Genomic DNA, 20,826 nt, shown 5'->3' with positions numbered 1-20,826 from the left:
CTCATGAGGACCGCCACAGGAAAGGAAGACCCATAGTTCTCTCTGCTGCAGAGGATAAGTTCATTAGTTACCAGCCTCAGAAATTGCAGCCCAAATAAATGCGAGTCAAGTAACAGACACATCTCAACATCAACTGTTCAGAGGAGACTGCGTGAATCAGGCCTTCATGGTGGAATTGCTGCAAAGAAACCACTACTAAAAGGACACCAATAAGAAGAAGAGACTTACTTGGGCCAAGAAACACCAGCAATGGACATTAGACCGGTGGAAATCTGACCTTTGGTCTGATTAGTCCAAATTTGAGATTTTTGGTTCCAACCGCTGTGTCTTTGTGAGACGCAGAGTAGGTGAATGGATGATCTCCGCATGTGTGGTTCCCACCATGAAGCATGGAGGAGGAGGTGTGATGGTGCTTTGCTGGTGACACTGTCAGTGATTTATTTAGAATTCAAGGCACACTTAACCAGCATGGCTACAACAGCATTCTGCAGCGATACGCCATCCCATCCGGTTTGCGCTTAGTGGGACTATCATTTGTTTTTCAACAGGACAATGACCAAAAAAAACACACCTCCAGGCTGTGTAAGGGCTATTTGACCAAGAAGAAGAGTGACGGAGTGCTGCATCAGATGACCCGACCTCCACAATCACCCAACCTCAACCCAATTGAGATGGTTTGGGATGAGTTGGACCGCAGAGTGAAGGAAAGGCAGCCAACAAGTGCTCAGCATATGGTGGAACTCCTTCAAGACTGTTGGAAAACATTCCAGGTGAAGCTGGTTGAGAGAATGCCAAGAGTGTGCAAAGCTGTCATCAAGGCAAAGGGTGGCTACTTTGAAGAATCTCAAATATAAAATATATTGTTTTGGTTACTACATGATTCCATATGTGTTATTTTATAGTTTTGATGTCTTCACTATTATTGTATAATGTAGAAAATAGTAAAACTGAAGAAAAACCCTTGACTGAGTAGGTGTTTCCAAACTTTTGACTGGTACTGTATATATAGATTTTTATTAATACTCTGGACTGACACGGCTCGTCCTAATATTTCTATATTTCTTAATTCCATTCTCTTACTTTTTGATTTGTGTGTATTGTTGTGTATTGTTAGATATTACTGCACTGTCGGAGCTAGGAACACAAGCATTTCCCTACAACCGCAATAACATCTGCTAAATATGTGTACGCGACCAATACAATTTGATTTTGAGTTCACAGACCCAAAGAGGAAACCAAAGGTTGCTGAGGCATTGGTGCTACTAATGAAACTAGGCCACGGGGCCCAGCTCTGTGGCCAAACACATACAAACACAAACACACACACAAAGGCTGGGCTGGGCTCCTCTCTTTGACTCGCGCTGGGCTATGTTTTGGTGTTTTGGGGGCCAGGCATCTCTCTGGCTCTCTCAGGCCTGGCTGCCTAATGAGAGGCGACAGGCTCCGGATGGGCGAGCCTCCTAATCCTCACCGCCCCTCGGCGGGAGAGACCAGAGGGTGGGAGGAGGGAGGACTAACTCACCATCTGCCCACAGACCATACAGCGTACATGGGCCGAGCTGACACAGACCTCAAAACTGGATCTCCTCTCTCTACTTAGGCCTAGGCCTATTCACCCTCATTCACACAGACCAAATCACGGCTATTTTGCTGCCACAACTTTCTGAAAGTGGTCTGAGGAGGCATATAGATGTATTAGAAGCGATAGAATAGCACAATTTCCTGTCTGGAGTGTTAATAATAAATCATAATAGATCATGTATTATTAATGCTAAAGAATCCACCACATAACCAAGACCTGAAATAATATCATCTATCCAACACGCCTCCAACCCTCCACCGGTAAAAAATTAACTACACCTATCGGGCAGCTTTCGAGTAGCAGGGAGCAGACAGTAAATATTGATACAGTGTAGGCACTAGGCAGCACTAGGCTTCACTGCAGGCAAATTACCTATTCATTATATGACAGCTAGCTAGCTAGGTTAACTCACAGAACAGGCTAAGCTAGCAGTCAGTCATAGACAGAGCAGGGCAGGGTGCTCCAGTTTTCCAGTTCTGCTGCCATATCAGAGGCTATGGGACAAATCACTTCCATCTCCACTGGGCTTTGATGGCAGAATTCCCCTGCCATTCTCATCAAAGCACCCAGCAGGGTGCTGGACAGTAAAAGCCCCATATGATTAGCCAGCATAGCCCCAAACCCAGGGGACCAGAGCCTGCTTTTGAACTATTTCATAGACTGCATAGTGATTGATGTGAGCACTTAGGGCTAGATGTCAGCCATCTTAATGAGAGTAATTAATGAATGACTTTCATGTGATTATAATGAGAGAGAAATAAAATGCATGATTGTAAAAGATGAGGGAAGTCACTACAAAGTACATATGTAATTCAATATTCCAACATGTGAAGTGAGATCAACAGAACAGAAGCAATAGAATAGCTAGCTAGTATCAATTTCCTAGGATTTTATGTCTCCTAATGGAGACATAACTGTCCATCCATCTTTCTCACGCAGATCTAGAAAGAAACACCTATTAACACCATTAGGCAGAATGTTTTCACTTAGTTAGCATATTGTGACTGAGGCAATAACCATCTTGCTGAAAAACACGTGGAAACTTTCCGAAATTGAGAAAAACCACTTCAAATAAGACCTAGAAAAAGATGGTGATGGAGAGGACAAAAGGCCTATCTTCACATCATGAGACAGCAGCTAATAACTCATTTAGGTCTTCCTTTGGGTCCTTACTAGGCTACTTTTTGACTGCTCTGTACTGTACTGCCCATGCATGGGAAAGGTCCTTTCTGTTCTTTTGTACTGCCCAAAGCCAGGGTGTAGTTCACTTCTCATCCAAACAGGAAGTTGCTTCAGGCTCAAGTTTGACAACACCACAGACGCCTATATGGAAAAGTTGTTCCCTGTCTTATATAAACCAGAGGAAAGAAACAGTGACAGGCTTTTAGTGAGCACATAAAGTTGACACACAGTCGTGTGGAAAAAAAGCATGTGGACTGTGGGACAAGTATAAAGGGAGAAAACACATGACCCCATCTATTTTCCTGCTGTAAAAAACTTACTCATTTGCTAAATCTGCTACCTGCCATCTGCGGTGAACAAAGAGTTGACCAACCTTTGGTTGTGACTAGTAATTGTCACTTCTGTTTTGGATATACAGTGCTTTCAGAAAGTATTCACACCCCTTGACTTTTTCCACATTTTGTTGTGTTACAGCCTGAATTTGAAAATGGTTTAAATTGAGATTTTGTGTCACTGGCCTACACACAATAGCCCATAATGTCAAAGTGGAATTATGTTTTTAGAAATGTTTACAAATCAGCGGCGCAACTTTCACTGGGGACGGGAGGGACATGACCCCCTCACATTCTGTAATTGCATTTTTGTTCCCCCAGTTTTATCATTGCACTGTGATACTAAAGGGGTGTGCTTTAGGACCATGCGGACGCCTCAGAATGGTCAGGTAGGCTGTTTGGCGGTCTCAGCCAGCTGGATTTAGGACCACGCGGACATCACAGAGCGTGCAGACAGGCTGTGTGAAGGCAAAGCTTCTGAAAGGCTGGCTTATAGGACCGTGATGGGAGAGGTGAACAGAGGCAGGTGCTGTCTGTGTGTGTTGGGCATTTTCTCTGATTTGTAAAAGCAAGCAGAGCAGAAACCGGCTACTCTTTATTTGACTGATGCAAGGTAACTGCTGTTTGACTTAACAGGAAAAAAGTATTTATAAATGACATGTAACGTTAGCTAATGTTTCATCTCCTCTCGACTGAAGTTCTCTCTGAAGTGAATGAATTTGCTACAGTAGCTAGCTAGTAGCTACCACAGCCAGTTCAGCTCTAGCCTCTAGCTATCTCAGTATCTGTCAGGTAGCAGTATCTAACAGCTGTTGTGTGAATGGAAATGTTTTGTAGCCATTGTTTTGTCCCGTTTCAACAGAAGTAAATGAACTTGGCTAGTTTTCACCAGTTGATGTAGCTGGCCAAAAGTTGGCTAACAATAGCTAGATCACTAACTTTAGCTATTGCTTTTGCCTCAATCACACTAGACCTGAATCAAAACGATGAAACCAGTGGCCAAAAGATTGAAGACAGATATTCTGACGTTTTTTGACAATGTGAGTTTTTTTCATTAGAGTAAGTATAGCAATGTAAGGTTATTGATCTGTCAGTTTCCTTAGCTAATTCCCTACTTTTTACACCGACACGGCATAAACAGCTCTACAGGCTTCAATGTCATGGTGCACAGTCAGTACACACTACACAACACTATGCTCATCATGTCTTAGCAGGATCAGATGGTGACAGGTGTCCCAGCAGGGTCAGACAGCCAGGGAATACCAGTCTACAGAGCTCAAGTGAATTTTGCAGTATATTATAACAATCAGTGAATGGATACAAAGTTCCATCTTGAGGTAATGGGTAGGCCTACAGTAGCTACATGACAGCAGCTAAAAGCTACAGTCTGGGATCTGGGAATAATGGGCATTTCAATTATTGAACCATTATATTATCCAAGAATAGAATCAATGTATAAATGTACACCAAGGAAATTCTTTGTCATGCCTCATAGCAGGATCAGATGGTGACAGGGGTCTCAGCAGGGTCAGGCAACCAGGGAAGAACAGTCTGTGGCGGCACTGAGGTGAACTTGGACCTTCTTTTTTTATATTTTCAGTGGTATTGTTAACAAACACGCCCCGATAAAGAAAATGAGAACTAAAAACAGGTTCAGTCCCTGGTTCGACCGTGATCTGGCACAGTTACTCCACCTCAAGAATTCCATTTGGCAAAAGGCTTGGCACACGCTTCCTCAGGCTGACTGGCTCTCGTTCAGGCAAATGAGAAATAAGTGCACTCAGGCTATCCGGAAGGCTAAAGCTAGTTACTTTAAGGAGCAGTTCTCTCTCTGTGGGTCTAACCCCAAGAAGTTCTGGAAAACAGTTAAAGACCTGGAGAAAAAAAACCCTTCTCCTCACAGCTGCCCATGTTCCTTAATGTTGATGTGGTTGTTACTGACAAAGAGCACATGGCTGAGCTCTTTAAATCACCACTTCATTAAGTCAGGATTCCTATTTGAATCAGCCATGCCTCCTTGCCTGTCCAACTTTTTAACCTGTCTCTCCTCTCTGGGGAGGTTCCCATTGCTTGGAAGGCAGCCACGGTGTGTCCTTTATTTAAAGGGGGAGATCAAGCTGATCCTAATTGTTATAAGCCAATTTCTATTTTGCTGTGTTTATCAAAAGTGTTGGAAAAACTTGTCAATATTCAGCTGACTGGCTTTCTTGATGTCTATATTATTCTCTCTGGTATGCAATCTGGTTTCCGCTCAGGTTATGGATGTGTCACTGCACCCTTAAAAGGTCCTAAATTATGTCACCATTGCCCTTGATTCTAAGCAATGTTGTGCTGCTATTTTCATTGACTTGGCCAAAGCTTTTGATACGGTAGACCATTCAATCCTTGTCGGCCAGCTAAGGAGTATTGGTATCTCAGAGGGGTCTTTGGCCTGGTTTGCTAACTATCTCTCTCAAAGAGTGCAGTGTATAAAGTCAGAACATCTGCTATCTCAGCCACTGCCTGTCACCAAGGGAGTACCCCAAGGCTCGATCCTAGGCCCCACGCTCTTCTCAATTTACATCAACAACGTAGCTCAGGCAGTAGGAAGCTCTCTCATCCATTCATTGGCAGATGATAGTCTTATTCTCAGCTGGCCCCTCCCTGGATGTTGTATTAAAACGCTCTACAACAAAGCTTTCTTAGTGTCCAACAAGTTCTCTGTCCTTAACCTTGTTCTGAATACCTCCAAAACAAAGGTCATGTGGCTTGGTAAGAAGAATGCCCCTCTCCCCACCAGTGGGATTACTACATCTGAGGATTTAGAGCTTGAGGTAGTCACCTCATACAAGTACTTGGGAGTATGGCTATACAGTACACTGTCCTTCTCTCAGCACATATCAAAGCTGCAGGCTAAGGTTAAATCTAGACTTGGTTTCCTCTATCATAATCGCTCCTCTTTTACCCCAGCTGCCAAACTAACCCTGATTCAGATGACCATCCTACCCATGCTAGATTACGGAGACGTAATTTATAGATTGGCAGGTAAGGGTGCTCTCGAGCGGCTAGATGTTCTTTACCATTCGGCCATCAGATTTGCCACCAATGCTCCTTATAGGACACATCACTGCACTCTATACTCCGCTGTAAACTGGTCATCTCTGCATACCCGTCGCAAGACCCACTGGTTGATGCTTATCTACAATACCCTCTTAGGCCTCACTCCCCCCTATCTGAGATACCTACTGCAGCCCTCATCTTCCACATACAACACCCATTCTGCCAGTCACATTCTGTTAAAGGTCCCCAAAGCACACACATCCCTGGGTCGCTCCTTTTTTCAGTTCGCTGCAGCTAGCGACTGGAACGAGCCGCAAAAAACACTCAAACTGGACAGTTTTATCTCCATCTCTTCATTCAAAGACTCAATCATGGACACTCTTACTGACAGTTGTGGCTGCTTCGCGTGATGTATTGCTGTCTCTACCTTCTTGCCCTTTGTGCTGTTGTCTGTGCCCAATAATGTTTGTACCATGTCTTGTGCTGCTACCATGTTGTGCTGCTGCCATGTGTTGCTACCATGTTGGGTTGCTACCTTGCTGTGTTGTCGTGTGTTGCTGCCATGCTATGTTGTTGTCTTAGGTCTCTCTTTATGTAGTGTTGTCTCTCTTGTTGTGATGTGTGTTTGGTTCTATATTTATATATATATTAATTATTTTAATCCCAGCCCCCGTCCCCGCAGGAGGCCTTTTGCCTTTTGTTAGGCCGTCATTGTAAATAAGAATTTGTTCTTAACTGACTTGCCTAGTTAAATAAAGGTTAAATAAAAAAATACATAAAAAAAAATCAAGGGTTGATGGAGGCTTTTCCCGATGACACAAAACATGTAAAACAAAAATGTGAGGAAGACCTGGGAGACACTACTGATGATGATGAATAGATACATACACCTGAGCTCAATTTCGAGTCTCATAGCAAAAGGTCTGAATACTTATGTAAATAAGGTATTTTTTTATATATATATATATATATTATTTTTTTTGCTGCAAAAAGTCAAGGGGTCTGAATACTTTCCGAATGCACTGTAAATAGAACCATGTGGAAACCTGCAGAAAACATTCCACTGGAATTCTGAAATTCCCACAGAAGAACGTTGTGTCAACGAACATTACTTTAAATAGAATAATGAGAAAATCTGCAGGAAACGTTAAGTACTGAAATTATGGTTCTCAGAACATTATGTGCTAGCTGGGTCGTTCGCTACATACTTCAATCTGAGACTGCCATCATTGAAATCGTTTGTGGCGATATCAAAATTAGGGGTCTTGATCAAAAAGCAAATCAGAGTTTGGATCATCTCTAACCAATCAGAATAGCAAAGACAATGACACATTTTTGGTGGGCTCTTGCCCAGCCCAATCGGTTTCTGGGTAGAACGGTTAAAATGTTTTTCCATTCTAGAAATCGTTGTGGTACTCAGATCCAGATTCATTGCGGAGAAGAAACTAACGCATGTGGGAGTGGCGTAGCATTTGGCCGGAGAAAGGAGTTTGGGTGGCCAGAAAATATACAGTATGTCTACCATCTGGCTAAAAACGAATAGATTCAGTACTGGTCTTGTCTTTTTAGAAATCAGAAAGGCACTTTAAATATGGGATTTTAGAATCCCTACAAAGACCAGACCACTACTTCCTGGAAAAGTGTGATATCAGCAACGTTCAGTGGCCTCATTCACTCAGATGCTCCCATCCTCACACAGACAGCTCCCACTTCCCTACCAGACCCAGAGAGGTGCTGACCTGCTAATGTTTCAGAAATACTGGGCAGTGCTTTGCTAGGCTAACCATGTTAGCTAGCTTTTCCATGTTTATGACACTGAATAGGGAAAAGTTCAGTGCTACTCTCCTGCCTTACTGACAGCCAGGTCATATGACATGGCCAGGCCTATACACCTACTGTAGTCATTTACAAGATTCGCAGGAACTCAGTCAACTGCTAAGAATAAAAGTCATTCATTTAAGTGAGGGTGGCGTGGCAGTGTGATAACAGAGACCCATGATGCCTTGAAACTACACAGTTAGTGAGTCAGAAGGTAGGTGCGTGCATCAACCAACACAAGTCGAAGTGTAGCCGAACATCAGTCATTTCAAAAGGAATTTATCAAATGTAAAAAACAAATGAGTGCCTCTCTCCTTTAAAACAGTTACCAAATCACACAGACCAAATGGATGGTGGGTATCCATAGCCTCTGGAGTTCCCAACAACCGAATGTTCTGCTTTTTAGGGGAAATGGAAAGAGAGCCTGTGACGAGACGTCCGCTTTTGGACGTTAACAAGGCGACACGCCATCTTAACTCCTCCTCCACATTTACTGGATTGGTTGAACAGTGCAGAAGAGAACCTCCTGTCAGTAGTTTTTTTCTCGCCAAGACCAGTATATAGAGGATCTAGTTTCAGGTGTTTATTTTACACCTGCTACATAGATAGCCATGCACAGTACACACTACAGAAGGCAGCCATGGTGTACTCTGCTCTCCAGTGTATGCATCCCACTCAAAGTACATTACATACCACAGGCTTGCCTGTCCCCCTTTGTAGCTCAACCACAGACCCAAAGAAACCCATGAAAGCACACTCCTCCTTCCATAGCTGTACAGTCAGGATCCATGGGAAGAAAGAGAGAGAAGTATAGGAAACATCAGGCTTCTTACACGCCCAAAATACATCAAAGCCGGCCATAGAGGGAGGAGGTTGGAGTTTTTATGATCTAAAATGCAGTGTGTTCTTGAAGAGTGAGAAATGTCAGTCAGAGAGGAAATGTATGCTTCTGATAACTCAGCTAACGTTATTCTGACCAGCAGAAGTTCACAAGGCTAGAGAGACAGTGATGAACAGCCAAATGAAAGAGACAACGGGAAGAAAGAGAAACAGCTTTCAAAGAATATGCTATCCTACTCCCTTTTTGAGTGCAATGTTCCATTATGGCCTCACTCGCTTTAACAGTTCAAAAGCTCCCTTTGTCATGAGTTAGGTCCATAACAGAGCGGCCGCTCGTTGGCCACGTTCAGAGTGACAGAATGCAGTCTCAGCCTGTGTCAACCCCTGCAAAGCTGAATCACACTGGACAAAAACCCTTATTTTCATAGTTCCCTATTCCAGTGTTTCCCCATATGGATTTGGCAGTGGCGCACTGCTGCTGCTAAATCATTGCCGCCACTGCAGCTAATGTAGATGTATAGATGTATGCCCCAGGAAGACCCCATCCACCACCCTGCAGAAAGACCCCAGGAAGCCCCCCACGGCCAACATAACTAAAGCTGCAAAAGACCTCTTCAAAATTGTATTCTTTGTATTTTGATTCACAAACCAAGAGTAGGGTGACAACATGGGCACTTCACTTTTTTATTTCACCTTTATTTAACCAGGTAAGCCAGTTGAGAACAAGTTCTCATTTACAACTGCGACCTGGCCAAGATAAAGCAAAGCTTTGCAACAGGACAGAAGTTAGAAAGAAAAAGACAAATATGGGGTCAAAATGATGTGACAGATATATCTCGACAAGCTTGGGGGCTTGACATAACACTGCCAGGCCATGCTTGTGGGATAAACAGGGCAGAGAGAGAGGTGTGCCTATACCCAGCCTATGAGGGATGCATTTCCGAATGAATTATCTTTCATCTGAACACATAAGCCTGAGACCCTTGAGGAATTTCTCCCCTGATGGACAAAGGTGCCAACTGAGGTGCCAACTCTGAGAACCATGTGGAGGAATGCACAGAAGCGTCTGTTGATTTCATGGCAGGTTTTCCCCCTAGTTCTTGTTCTCTCCCATGCAGGTGGGGCATTCAAGCAAACAAGCATGACTTCTGACACCAAAATGCTTAATTGAAATCAATCAAATCATTTTAATCCATTAAGCTTAAGATCACTTTATTGATCAATTGGACACAAGGTCCAACTGAAATTTTGGAGAGGTGCGGGGGGCTGCAACACTGGGCACCTGGGGAGCTGTTGTTGTGGAGGGTTAAGTGCCTTGCTCAAGGGCACAATGGCAGTCAATGGCATCTAGGTTTTGATACCAGCAACCCATCGGTTGCCAGCTCACTTTGACAGATTTTTACCGTCAGACCCGGGGTTCGAACTGGCAACCCTCTGGTTGCTGGCTTGCCTCTCTTACTGCTAGGCTACCTGCCATCTATGATAGGGGGAACACTGGTCAGGATTTAGGGGCCACTGGGCACAGTAGAGCCAGTCTGTGAGTCAGGGAGCAGTTGCTTACTCATCTGTCGGTCTCCGTAGCTGATAGCTTCTGCCAGGGGACTCCATCCCTGAGCGTTCTTCACCTTTACTGGTGCATTGTGGGCCAGCAGCAGATGGGCGCACTCTGTGGGAAAAAGAGACAAAAGGAAACAGTAATTGACTTACAGGTCATTACAGAGAGAGACAAGGCTAGAGGGAGAGAGCAATGCCTTCTTAGTTCATTGACAATTTGACAATGGTTAATCTGATTTGTGCTGCTACATGGCCCAGTGTGGGCTGACTACAGCAGTGTTTCCCCAACTCCAGTCCCCCAGTACCCCAATCAGTACACATTTTTGTTGTAGCCCCGGACAAGCACACCTGATTCAACTTGTCAACTATTCATCAGGCCCTCAATGAGTTGAATCAGGTGCTTTTGTCCAGGGCTACAACATAAATATGTGCTGTTGTCGGTACTCGAGGACCGGAGTTTGGAAACACTGGACTAGAGAGACATGGGTCAAGCACGGCAAAGACACCAAATTATTGACCTACAAAAATCTTTAACAAGCGGATTCTGTTTAACCGTTTCCTCATAGCCTAAAGCCTGAAATGAGCCAAGAATGCTAAGTCAACCGTACACTATTTTTCCCACCAAACGCTTCCCATCAGCCCATTTCATTCAAACTCCACTGAGAGTCCCTATCAAAAAGACAAAAGAGGCCCCGGAAGCTAACTTTAACTCCAACCTGACACCATGCCCATTTCGGAACAAGCTCTAATTTATACATTTAACTTCCCTTCTCCAGGGAACGGTTCCAAAAATGGAAGTCTGAAATAACTGAATTGACACGGTCGAATGGCTTCGCTTCAAATATAATTCACTTCAAATACTTATTGAAAAACTCAACATTTTGGTCACATAGACCTTCGAAAAGGCCTCATAGGATTGTCTCTGAAATATTAGCCATCCAAATCTGACTATTTCATTATGAGGATTATTATACTTGCATACATTCCACTGTTAGAAAATAGATAGCCTGTGTAGCCTACAAGTTTTTATGTTGAATAATACAGGAGCCAAACGCTTTTAGGCTGTAGAGGACAATTTATCTTAAACTTGAACATAGTGGAGGGACAGATTGTGAATAAGAATGGGATGAAAATGACTGTCCTGTTGAACCAAATGATCTCATTAATTCATACAAGCTTACAACTTCAATAGCCTATAGCTAGGATCCCTTCCGATGAGCCACACACACACACGGCTCAGCAATGCCAAACAACCATGGAAATTGGAAATTATATATATATATTTTTTTTTACCTCTGGCTTGACCACAACATACACTAGGCCAGGAAATAAACAGACATCAATTCATATGTACTCTGATGGGAAAATACAACAGCCCGAACTCCCAGATCTTGCCTATATGTCTACAGCAAGCAGCACCGCAGTGAGTGAAATACAGAGCTTCTCTACTTCCTGGGCTGCGCACCTTGTCAACAACAAAGCCAAAATGGCGCCTGTTGTTTAGATTGTCAATATAACAGTGACATCTCTAATTAAAATGGTGGCCTCCATGCAACTCCGTTTCAGTTTTGGCTAATGCCATTTATAGCACCCTGCCAAACAAGCAAGTCAAATGCATTGATAGACAGAGATTCACAAACAAAAGATAATTTACATTTGTCAAAAATCCACTGAATTAAAAATATATAGGCCAGCCATTTCATGGCAGGAACTGGGACTATCATCACTCCTTGTTTGCCAACCTGTTACAATGGATGACTCTAATTCATTGAACAAAAGCCACATGGATGCTCTTCTGTGTAGAACAATATTGTCTTTCTTTATCCCGGGAACGTGGGTCAACCAGAAAACCCTATTACCCAACTGAATGAACCTAAGTAGTATCCTCTCTCATTCGAGTCCAAACTTGTTGTTCTGCCTTGTTACTCTGCCAAATGTCACAGAGAATGCACAAGACATACCTCTCTCAGTCACAGAGAATGGAAAGTTCTCCTGATGCAGGGGCGGACTGGCCATCTGGCATTTCGGGCAAATGCCAGATGGGTTGGTCCATTTTTAGCCCAGTGGACTTGTCTGACTTGTTTATTATCTGGCTAAAAAATGGGGGCCTCAAGGAGAAAAATGGACCGGTGTGGGGGGCCTCAAGGGGGTGAAAAAATGGGGATGTGTGTTAAAAAATGCCAGGGCCGATTTCTGGTCTCATGACGGGTATCACAATCAACCACACAGTTTGTGTTTCTGGAGGTTGTGTTTTCCACACAAAGAACCCACTCTTTTTGAATGAGAACATTCATTCTTTATGATCAAGATTAATTTATTGCTGCTTAATTAAACGTAATATCCACAGCAGCACGTAGTAACACTTGGGTGTCCCCCTTGAGTGCAATTACAACCTAAAAAGTGACATTTTTAAAAGGCACTATAGTGATGACTCTTGAATGAAGGCTAGAGTGTGGAAGAAGGCTATATTATTGCCTAAGGAAAATGGAAATTATAAATTCAGAGTAGTTGCACAAATGGGAGGTATTAGTGCTTTGAGAGGCTAATTAAGGATCATATCACCTCTACCTTACCTGACACCCTAGACCCACTTCAAATAGATCCACAGACGATGCAATCGCCATTGCACTGCACACTGCCCTATCCCATCTGGACAAGAGGAATACCTACGCAAGAATGCTGTTCATTGACTATAGCTCAGCCTTCTACACCATACTGTAGTACCCTCCAAGCTCATCATTAAGCTCAGGGCCCTGGGTCTGAACCCCGCCCTGTGCAACTGGGTCCTGGACTTCCTGACTTCCCCAGGTGGTAAAGGTAGGAAACAACACCTCCACCTCCGCACACACCTATCCACATCGGCGGGACCAGAGTGGAGAAGGTGGAAAGCTTCAAGTTCCTGAAATGGTCCACTCACTCAGTGTGTTGAAAAAGGCGCAACAGCGCCTCTTCAACCTCAAGCAGCTGGAGAAATTTGTCTTGGCCCCTAAGACCCTCACAAACTTTTACAGATGCACAATTGAGAGCATCCTGTCGGGCTGTATCACCGCCTGGTACGGCAACTGCACTTCCCACCACCGCAGCGCTCTCCAGAGGGTGGTACGGTCTGCCCAACGCATCACCGGGGGCACACTGCCTGCCCTCCAGGACACCTACAGCACCCGATGTCACAGGAAGGCCAAAATGATCATCAAAGACATCAACCACCCGAGCCACGGCCTGTTCACCCCGCTATCATCCAGAAGGCAAGGTCAGTACAGGTGCATCAAAGCTGGGATCTAGAGACTGAAAAACAGCTTCTATCTCAAGGCCATCAGACTGTTAAATAGCCATCACTAGCTGGCTACCACCGGGTTACTCAACCCTGCACCTTAGAGGCTGCTGCCCTATATACAGTACCAGTCAAAAGTTTGGACACACCTACTCATTCAAGGGTTTTTCTTTATTTTTACTATTTTCTACATTGCAGAATAATAGTGAAGACATCAAAACTATGAAATAACACATCGAATCATGTAGTAACTAAAAAAGTGTGAAACAAATCAAAATATATTTTATATTTGAGATTCTTCAAAGTAGCCACCCTTTGCCTTGATGACAGCTTTGCACACTCTTGGCATTCTCTCAACCAGCTTCATGGAGATAGTGCCTTGTTAAAAGTTAATTTGCTGAATTTCTTTCCTTCTTAATGCATTTGAGCCAATCAGTTGTGTTGTGACAGTGTAGGGGTGGTATACAGAAGATAGCCCTATTTGGTAAAAGACCAAGTTCATATTATGGCAAGAACAGCTCAAATAAGCAAAGAGAAACAACAGTCCATCATTACTTTAAGACATGAATGTCAGTCAATACGGAAACTTTCAAGAACTTTGAAAGTTTCTTCAAGTGCAACCGCAAAAACCATCAAGCGCTATGATGAAACTGGCTCTCATTAGGATCGCCACAGGAATGGAAGACCCAGAGTTACCTCTGCTGCAGAGGATAAGTTCATTAGAGTTACCAGCCTCAGAAATTGCAGCCCACATAAATGCTTCACAGAGTTCAAGTAACAGACACATCTCAACATCAACTGTTCACAGGACAATTTATTTAATTTTTTTCACCTTTACTTAACCAGGTAAGCCAGTTGAGAACAAGTTCTCATTTACAACTGCGACCTAGCCAAGATAAAGCAAAGCAGTGAGATAAAAACAACAACAGAGTTACACATGGGATAAAACAAAACATACAGTCAATAACACAATAGAACATCTATTTACAGTGTGTGCAAATGTAGTAAGTTATGGAGGTAAGGCAATAAATAGGCCATAGTGCAAAATAATTACAAATTAGTATTAACACTGGAGTGATAGATGTGCAGAAGAAGATGTGCAAATAGAGATACTGGAGTGCAAATGAGCAAAATAAATAACAATATGGGGATGAGGTAGTTGGGTGGGCTAATTACAGATGGGCTGTGTACAGGTGCAGTGATCGGTAAGCTGCTCTGACAACTGATGCTTAAAGTTAGTGAGGGAGATAAGTGTCTCCAGCTTCAGAGATTTTTGCAGTTCGTTCCAGTCATTAGCAGCAGAGAACTGGAAGGAATGGCGGCCAAAGGAGGTGTTGGCTTTGGGGATGACCAGTGAGATATACCTGCTGGAGCGCATACTACGGGTGGGTGTTGCTATGGTGACCAATGAGCTAAGATAAGGCGGGGATTTGCCTAGCAGTGATTTATAGATGACATGGAGCCAGTGGGTTTGGCGACAAATATGTAGTGAGGGCCAGCCAACAAGAGCGTACAGGTCACAATGGTGGGTAGTATATGGGGCTTTGATGACAAAACGGATGGCACTGTGATATACTACATCCAATTTGCTGAGTAGAGTGTTGGAGGCTATTTTGTAAATGACATCGCTGAAGTCAAGGATCGGTAGGATAGTCAGTTTTACGAGGGCATGTTTGGCAGCATGAGTGAAGGAGGCTTTGTTGCGAAATAGGAAGCTGATTCTAGATTTAACTTTGGTTGGAGATGCTTAATGTATTTGTAGTTGTCCACATATTCTAAGTCAGACCCGCCAAGAGTAGTGATTCTAGTCGGGCAGGTGGGAGCAAGCAGTGTTCAAGTTAAACAATTTAAAGGCAATGCTACCAAATACTAATTGAGTGTTTGTAAACTTCTGACCCACTGGGAATGTGATGAAAGAAATAAAAGCTGAAATAAATCACTCTACTATTATTCTGATGTTTCACATTCTTAAAATAAAGTGGTGATCCTAACTGACATAAAACAGGGAATTTTTACTAGGATTAAAATGTCAGGAATTGTGAAAAACTGAGTTGAAATGTATTTGTCTAAGGTGTATGTAAACTTGCGACTTCAACTGTACATACATACAGTGGGGGAAAAAAGTATTTAGTCAGCCACCAATTGTGCAAGTTCTCCCACTTAAAAATATGAGAGAGGCCTGTAATTTTCATCATAGGTACACGTCAACTATGACAGACAAATTGAGAATTTTTTTTCCTGAAAATCACATTGTAGGATTTTTAATGAATGTATTTGCAAATTATGGTGGAAAATAAGTATTTGGTCACCTACAAACAAGCAAGATTTCTGGCTCTCACAGACCTGTAACTTCTTCTTTAAGAGGCTCCTCTGTCCTCCACTCGTTACCTGTATTAATGGCACCTGTTTGAACTTGTTATCAGTATAAAAGACACCTGTCCACAACCTCAAACAGTCACACTCCAAACTCCACTATGGCCAAGACCAAAGAGCTGTCAAAGGACACCAGAAACAAAATTGTAGACCTGCACCAGGCTGGGGAAGACTGAATCTGCAATAGGTAAGCAGCTTGGTTTGAAGAAATCAACTGTGGGAGCAATTATTAGGAAATGGAAGACATACAAGACCACTGATAATCTCCCTCGATCTGGGGCTCCACGCAAGATCTCACCCCGTGGGGTCAAAATTATCACAAGAACTGTGAGCAAAAATCCCAGAACCACACGGGGGGACCTAGTGAATGACCTGCAGAGAGCTGGGACCAAAGTAACAAAGCCTACCATCAGTAACACACTACGCCGCCAGGGACTCAAATCCTGCAGTGTCAGACGTGTCCCCCTGCTTAAGTCAGAACATGTCCAGGCCCGTCTGAAGTTTGCTAGAGTGCTTTTGGATGATCCAGAAGAGGATTGGGAGAATGTCATATGGTCAGATGAAACCAAAATAGAACTTTTTGGTAAAAACTCAACTCGTCGTGTTTGGAGGACAAAGAATGCTCAGTTGCATCCAAAGAACACCATACCTACTGTGAAGCATGGGGGTGGAAACATCATGCTTTGGGGCTGTTTTTCTGCAAAGGGACCAGGACGACTGATCCGTGTAAAGGAAAGAATGAATGGGGCCATGTATCGTGAGATTTTGAGTGAAAACCTCCTTCCATCAGCAAGGGCATTGAAGATGAAACGTGGCTGGGTGTTTCAGCATGAAAATGATCCCAAACACACCGCCCGGGCAACGAAGGAGTGGCTTCGTAAGAAGCATTTCAAGGTCCTGGAGTGGCCTAGCCAGTCTCCAGATCTCAACCCCATAGAAAATCTTTGGAGGGAGTTGAAAGTCCGTGTTGCCCAGCGACAGCCCCAAAACATCACTGCTCTAGAGATCTGCATTGAGGAATGGGCCAAAATACCAGCAACAGTGTGTGAAAACCTTGTGAAGACTTACAGAAAACGTTTGACCTGTGTCATTGCCAACAAAGGGTATATAACAAAGTATTGAGAAACTTTTGTTATTGACCAAATACTTATTTTCCACCATAATTTGCAAATAAATTCATTAAAAATCCTACAATGTGATTTTCTGGATTTTTTTTCCTCATTTTGTCTGTCATAGTTGACGTTTACCTATGATGAAAATTACAGGCCTCTCTCCTTTTTAAGTGGGAGAACTTGCACAATTGGTGGCTGACTAAATACTTGTTTACCCCAATGTACATACCTCTATCACTCCAGTATCCCTGCACATTGTAAATATGGTATTGGAACTGACCCAGCTTCTTATTTTCTCGTGTTCTTTTTATTTCTTATTTTTATTTCTCGTGTGTTTTTGTTCTACCATATACAATTTTTTTGTGCGACATTGATATTGATTACTGGATTGTTGGGTTTGGAGCTTGCAAAAAAGGCATTTCACTGTACTTGTGCATGTGAAATTCAAACTAATAGAAAACATACTTAGAGAGAATAAGAGCAGAAGTGTGAGGTAGAAATAGAGAACAAGCGAAATAAAGAAATGTTTTATCGAGAAGGGGAACATTGTTTTTGTAAAATGGGGTAATATAGCCTAATGTACAACTAAATCTAATGAAGAATAATAAAGTTTTCCTATTTTATAAAATACAAAGTAAAATATAAAGTTGTCCTCCGATGATGGGGTGATGTTGGGTCACAAAAGGCCTTGCATCCATCTCCAAACTGAAAAGCAAAATGCTAACACGTGTCAGTGAGTGTTGCATCAGCATGATCCGTGCTTAGCCTCTTTGTCTAGGGCCATGCCAGCTGATAAGAGAGGTTAATGTGTAGAGGAAACAGAGTTTGGCTGCCCGGCCGCCGTGGTCTTGGCTGCTAAGTGCATGACTAGCATCCTACTGGGTGACATAAGCCAGCCAGCCCTATATTTCCCTGCCTATTCCCTGATTGTGTAATGAAAATGCTTTACATAAGCCCGAGCAAGCAAGCAGACAGGCTAGGCTAGGCAGGGTACTGCAGGGCATATCTGTCAGACAAGGCCCTAGGAGCAGGGTTTGGCAATTCAGGGAATAGGAGTGCTATACTAGGGAGGGCTAGTCCTACACTCTTTGAAAAAAAAGGTGCCATCTAGAACCTAAAATGGTTATTTGGCTGTCCCCATAGGAGAACCCTTTGAATAACTTTTTTTGGTTCCAGGTAGAACCCTTTTGGGTTCCATGAAGAACCCTTTCCACAGACGGTTCTACATGGTAGCGAAAAAGGGTTATACCTGGAACCAAAAAGGGTTCTCCTACGGGGACAGCCTTAGAACCCTTTTGGAACACTTTTTTCTAAGTGTACTGACTGGACCACGGCTGTACAACCTCATCGGTAAGACCAGATGGTATCTGCAGATTAGTTCTCTTATCGCAACCTCTACAGCATTCAATCATGAAAATAATTTGGTTTGACATTAATCTACTCTACAGATAATTTATTTTTGGTATGAGAATAAAGGATTTTGCTCAGCCTGAAGAAATTAGACAACTTCTAAACAAAAAAAGACAGAAGGTGGAAATGTTAGCACAAACTACAGTGAAGTGTGAGCTTCTTTGCATGCGCAGTGTGAGGGAGTTTCCTTCCATTATCTGTCCAATGATTGAACTTCAACACACCATGAACATTTCACTTCTAATACATATCAAACCAAAATACTGCCTCAAAACATAATTGATAGCCAATTAGCCACAGCCTGCCTCTATAGTCCGAATCCATCAAATATACAGACGGCAGCTGTGAAAGTCTCCATGGACGGTCTGGTCAGTTCAGCAGAGTGCGTGCGTACAGAGGCAGTGGGGCTCTGCCCAAAACACACCAGTGACAGGAGGGCAGAGATGACGGGGGCGGAAGATATGTACTAATCTGATGGCCTCATGCTTCAGTACGCATGTTGGCTGCAGATGGGGCACTTGTCAGAACCGCCCAGGGCTGTGAATGTCAGCCCCTTTCAGACTAGAGTCAGGCACATCCCCAAATGGCTGACTCATTCACTCCCCTCTTGTCTTTCTCTGTTTCTCTCCATCATCTCTTACAGGAGTGAGATTAATAAATATCTCAATTTATTGGTTGCACTTCTCAATAAATTAGCCTAACTAATATTTGGGCTTTCGGCCTTCTCATCGATCTTCTAAATACAGACTGTGCTTTACTGTTTCCTGATACCAAGGGCCTTTCTCTGTTTTGTGAAAACGTTCCTTTTTAGTGTGCTTATGATATGATGCACTTGAGTGTCAGATTTCACTGGCTATGGACAAGCTCTACCTGGTACCAAACACGCAACTCGTTATCCTGGATCTCACAAATCCATTTGAGGTGGCCTGTCATTTTGTCTCTCTGGGCAAGTAATGCACTACTGGACAGGAGGCACAACAGGACAGGGTGCCAAACAAACACCACCCCTAACAACTGTCAGATATACAGGCAGCTCAGTGATGTTCTGTTGCTGTATGCCAAATAGGGGAATCACCAAATACATCCAGCATAATGCCACATTCAGGATTCAGCCCGTAGCTTTATGGGGTGTAGAGAGGGGAGACAAAGGAACTGTAGATACTGATATCTAAACAAATATCTGCTACAGATCAACTGTACAGATATGGGCTTGTATGACAGATCTGACTCTCCACACATACTACACAATCTTCAGTATCAAACATGTATCCTAAAGTCCTTCTTCCACAGAATCCCACTGACTTTCATTAGTATTCATCATGATTCTACAGTGCAGGGAGAAGAGAGGTCACACTCCATGTATTAGGTGTCAACATCCATTTCCTCACCACAAACAGGCCATCCTTTACAGCAGTGGTTCCCAACAAGGGGTACTAGGACCCCTAGGGGCCTATCCACATGGGGTACTTGAGAAGACTCCGGGAGAGAGCAAAATTCAGTTGGTGGTACAGTAACCGAAAAAGGTTGGTAACGACCGCTTTAATGTATTTTATAGAGACTAGCACACACACACAAGGCAGTACAGTGTCTTCTTCCAAACAGAAATCCCAATAGGGAGGACCACACCCACAATATGAGCTCATGTTGTTGCTATCGCCTGTCTAGCCAATACATCTCTAGAGGATAGGGCAGTGTCATAAGATAGGGATAGGCTAACGCATTACTACAATCAATTCAACCACTACATACTCAGTTGGGTAGCAACCAATACTGTGATAAACGGTACCTATATGTAGTGGGAATGAGATTTCCATGTACTTTAAATCCAGTTGTGTTTACATCTAACAAACACAAGCAGTGAACGGCACACAAGGAACATACGCCTGGATAGTTCACTGAAAGCCCCCTGCAAAAATGCATAAATCTTTCAATAGCATGTATTGTAGTCTCCCAGTGAAATGAAATGTAGGCATCTAGTCACAAAGGGGCATTGCATGAATATTTTACGCAGAAGCATGTTTCCAGTAGAGCCAATACAATTTAACTGAGCACAAAAAGACCAATGTACTGAAGGGTTCTACAAAGCCTTTATAGCAGTCGTGATCATTCTACTTTGTGCTCAAACTACCCACATAGGCTATACATTATCCCACTGTGAAAATACATAAACCAAACTATGTAACTTCAGTAATATGCAACCACCAAGAACTGATGAGATAGGATATGGTCTCTTCCTGGATATTTCTGGGATGAGATTAGCTTGTCACGGTTTACTAAGCCAGAACCCAGAAGCAGACCAGGACAAGGTAAGTG

The 20,826-nt window shown here is 43.2% G+C and overlaps 1 protein-coding gene across 1 annotated transcript in view; it reads right to left on the bottom strand.

Moving 5' to 3' along the window:
• LOC121576834 (ankyrin repeat domain-containing protein 13C) overlaps positions 1-20,826 on the bottom strand; it is a 64,347-nt gene that overhangs the window by 34,874 nt on the left and 8,647 nt on the right. The window contains exon 3 of the mRNA XM_041890362.2: positions 10,355-10,459. Coding sequence (XP_041746296.1) covers positions 10,355-10,459 — 105 coding nt within the window. The remainder of the gene's footprint in view (positions 1-10,354; positions 10,460-20,826) is intronic.

Source organism: Coregonus clupeaformis, chromosome 11, assembly GCF_020615455.1.
Source record: "Coregonus clupeaformis isolate EN_2021a chromosome 11, ASM2061545v1, whole genome shotgun sequence".
In the NCBI taxonomy this organism is placed as follows: Eukaryota; Metazoa; Chordata; class Actinopteri; order Salmoniformes; family Salmonidae; genus Coregonus; species Coregonus clupeaformis.
This window is presented reverse-complemented; position numbering and strand designations above follow the sequence as displayed.